A 3715-nucleotide genomic window follows, 5' to 3' on the forward strand; every position below is an offset into this window, starting at 1 on the left:
CCCCCCCCGCGCGGCCCCGCCCCGCCCCGCAGCGGCCGGAGCTGTACGTGGTAGCCGAGCGCGGCGGCCGCGCCGGGCGCGGGGTCCCAGCTCACGCGGAGGCTGCGCGGCCTGGCGTGCGAGATGACGATGCGCTCCGGCCCCGCCCCCCGTGCCCCGCCCGGGTCCCCCGGCCCCCTCACCTGGCAGCGTGTGCACTCGCAGGTGCAAGGGCCGCAGAAGGCGCTCGTTGGACTCGGGCACCAGCGCCACGTCGTAGTCCGTGTCCGGATCGAGGCCGGCCCAGGTCCAGTTTGTGGCGTTCCCCGGAAGCTGCTGGTGTCTCACGGCCCCCTGTTTGGTGCTGGGCACGAGCTCCAGTACGTAGTAGCCCGAGTTGGTGGTCAGCAGGGGCGGCCAGGCCAGGTGGATGCTGCTGGAGGTGATCTCGTAGGCACGGAGCTGCTGCATGGCCTCTGCGGGTGGAGGGGGAGCTCGGTCACCTCTCTTGCACCAGCTGATCCAGGGAAGACCCCGAGATTGGAGGCCCCAGTAGGACAGGCGAGGGCCACGGGACCAGGGCGATTCAAGAGCCTGGCCGGCCTCTGCCACACCCAGCAGATGCTAATGACATGCAGAACAGTGACCGGGCTGGGGGAAGAACAGAAGAAGGGGTGCAGTGCCCCCCACACCCAGCCCCATCAGGGGCTTCCCTGCAGGCCCCAGCCCCAAACCCAGACCTTTGTTGGGAGGGATAGTGACCACTCCCCACCCAGACCAGTGGCCTGGCAAAGGTCCCTCAAAGGTGGCAGGGCCACATGGTGTCTGAGAACAGAGGACCAGCTCCCCAGCCCAAGAGGCCAGCACAGAGCACTGGGGTCAGCCAGACTCTGGACAGTAAAGGCAAAGGAGGACCCAAGGGTGCAGGAGGAGGTGAGAGACCACAGGGGGAGGCCCCAAGGGCAGTGGATGCCTGACAGACAACTCCTGGAGCAGCTGGACCTGGGGTTCAGCAGGTGCTGTCTGCCTCAGGTCCCCAGGAGAGCATGGTTTGGGGGACTCCAGGGTGGGACCCTGAGCTTGTGACACCAAAAACCACATGGCCATCTGAGTGACCATGCAGGCTCATAAATGTACAGACATGGTGAAGCCCCTTGGTAACGTTCAGCGCCCGGGGTTGCCTGCCAGCCACTCACTTTCCTGCCCAACACCTGAATTCAGAACCTGCCACCAGTCCCAGGAACCTCCACCCGCTACTGCCTAACTCCTCCGCCCTGCAGCCAGTCCAGCTGCTTAAGGCAGCTCCAGGCTTCTGTCCCCTCCCAGCTTGGTTGGTTGACCCAGGGGTCACCAGGAGTCAGATGTCCCTGGGGGAAACTTGGGGTGGACGCTCCACCCTCTCCAGCCCACAGTCCAGCCCCTTCTGGCTCAGGGTGGATGATTAACCGACAGGCGGATACTTGGTAAGAACCCTGGGGTTAGTGGCATTTCACTGGCCACAGCACACTGCACCAGCAACCAGGCCCTCCATCTCCAGTCCCTCCCCCTTCAGTGCTTGGCTGCTGCAGGGGGAGCTCCAGAAAGGAGCTGGTGGGGTGCTGCTCAGCTCTGCAGCAGGCTTTCCCTGGTCCAGCTCCTCCTCGGCAATCCCCACAGCTGGCCTGCAGTGCGACCCGGCTCAAACCCCTCAGTGGCTGTCCTCACCCAGGATAGGTAGGGCCCAAGCTCTGTGGGAGGCAGTCCCTGACCTTTCTGGCTCTCCCCTCTCCAGGCGTGGTGGGTGTGGCCAGCCAGCCGGCCCCTGGACATGCACAGAAGCACATGCTGCCCATCTGCACAGTCCCCAGACTTGGAACCTCCTTCCTCATCCTTTCCATTTGGCCACGTCCCACCAGCTGTAGCCCCCTGGTCCCTTGGTCCACAGCAAGCTCCCCGCTCTGTGGGCCTCCAGGCCAGCAGGGAGCTTCCCTTGGAGGTGCTTACCCAGGCCTGCCCCTCTATCTCTCCAGTTTCTCTCCACAGCCCAGGTAGTGGGCACATTGGATGGTGCAGAGCAGCTACATCACCCGCCTCCCCACTGCACCCTCAGGGCACCAGAGGACCTGTGGCCCTGGCCCCTGCTCTGGGCCCAGCCTCTCCTGCGGCTCCCAGATAGGGCTCCACTGGAGCCCTGCCTCCTCCCACCTACCGAGAATGGAGCCCCTCAGCTCTTGGGTGATGATGTGCAGGTCATCCACATCCACAAAGTGCAGGTGCTTCTCAGCAGGGGCCGAGGCGGCGTCCGACAGCTCCAGGAGGTTGCCACGGCCCGTGCTGACAATGAAGACAGTGACGCCCAAGTCCTTGAGTTCCTGCATGGGAGGCCCCACGGGGTCGCTGGAGCCTCCATCTGTGACCCACACCAGCACCTTGGGCACCGCTGGCCGGGCACCCACCGCCTCAGCAAACAGCTGCTCCTTGGCATATGCAAGTGCCAGGCCGGTGTTAGTGTCACCCATGCGCTGGGTCGCAGTGCGTATGGCATCCTGGACAGCCTCACCTGAGCTGTGCTGGTTGAAGGGGAACTCGGTGTATGGGCGGCTGCCCACATGCACTAGGCTGGCACGCAAGGCCCTGGGGCCCAGGGGCAGCGATGCTGCCAGCTGCCCCACAAACTCCCGAACCCGGGAGAACTCGTAGTGAGACACACTGGCTGAGCTGTCCAGCAGGAAAAGCAAGTCACCCTGAGGGGCTGACACTGGGAGGCCTGGGGAAAAGGAGGAGGGTTCAGCCCCAGGTAGTGGCCGTCCAGACAGCCGCATGCCCAGGACATAACCCCTGAGGGCCTGGGCTTTCCTTAAGTGGGTGCTTGCCCTTGCCCAAAGGGCCTGGGGGTGGCACCCCAGGTGTCGGGGGGAGAGGGGTTCTGAGCCACACCAGAGGCCCATAACCTCGGTGGGTTCCTGCTCTGCACACGGGCCATATGACCGAGTGTATTCTGGGCTTGTGTCCCATCTGTAAAGGAGAGCCGACCCCTCCAAACCCCAACACCCTCCTTTCTTCAGCAGACACTGCAGGCGGGTGGAGCCAAGGGCCTGGCCTAGGCCCCAGAGTGCTGCGAGCCAGGGGGCTGCTCCCTTCAGGTCTAGCTTTCAGAGCGGCAGCCTGGAGGCTGGTGTTCAGCCACCAGGTGAGGCAGCCGCCCTGGGCAGCACACTGCAGAGGGGAGGGGAGGCACAGACGGAGGGACGGGGGAGGCAGAGCACTGAACAGGGCTCCCCTGGCCCAAATGGCCGGGCTGGAGTCGTGACCCCACTTACGGATGATGTCACCCCTTCCCTGGCCCCCATCCCCTGCTCCATCTGGACCCAGAGAGCAGGACACACACCCCAGCAGCCCGAGGGCCCGACCAGCCCCTCGCGGGTCCCAGGTTTTCCTGTACCCCACCCGCGGGGGGTTGGGGGCAGATGCGCCCCTCCTCCACCGAGCCATGGGCGGGGGTGGGGGGTGTGCTAAGGATGTCTCGGTTCTGATCCCAGCCCCGTGGTTTCCCCGATGCAAAGTGGTGACTCCAACCTTCCCACCATCCCTCTACTAAGGGTTATTTCGAGGGTAGGGAAACTGAGGCAGGGGCGGCCTCCCCGTCCAGGACTCACGATGCCGCGGAGCCGCCCGGAGCACCTGGGCCCGTCCGCGCAGGTGAGTGGGGCGCCCCTCCCGCGCGCCGCTCGGGTCCCGCAGCCTCCCGGTGCACCCG

General features: G+C 65.3%; 1 protein-coding gene across 2 annotated transcripts in view; it reads right to left on the reverse strand.

Moving 5' to 3' along the window:
- Positions 1–2539, reverse strand: part of LOC103594857 (ATPase family AAA domain-containing protein 3-like) — a 30830-nt gene extending 28291 nt beyond the window's left edge. For both annotated transcript variants that reach the window (XM_008578137.1, XM_008578138.1), the window contains exons 1-2: positions 2168–2539; positions 183–455 (exon numbers count right to left, since the gene is read on the reverse strand). In XM_008578137.1, the coding sequence (XP_008576359.1) occupies positions 183–455; positions 2168–2477 (583 nt within the window). In that variant the 5' untranslated portion in view covers positions 2478–2539. The remainder of the gene's footprint in view (positions 1–182; positions 456–2167) is intronic.
- Between the last annotated feature and the right edge of the window lie 1176 nt (positions 2540–3715).

This window comes from Galeopterus variegatus, unplaced genomic scaffold, assembly GCF_000696425.1.
Source record: "Galeopterus variegatus unplaced genomic scaffold, G_variegatus-3.0.2 Scaffold1637, whole genome shotgun sequence".
Lineage (NCBI taxonomy): Eukaryota > Metazoa > Chordata > Mammalia > Dermoptera > Cynocephalidae > Galeopterus > Galeopterus variegatus.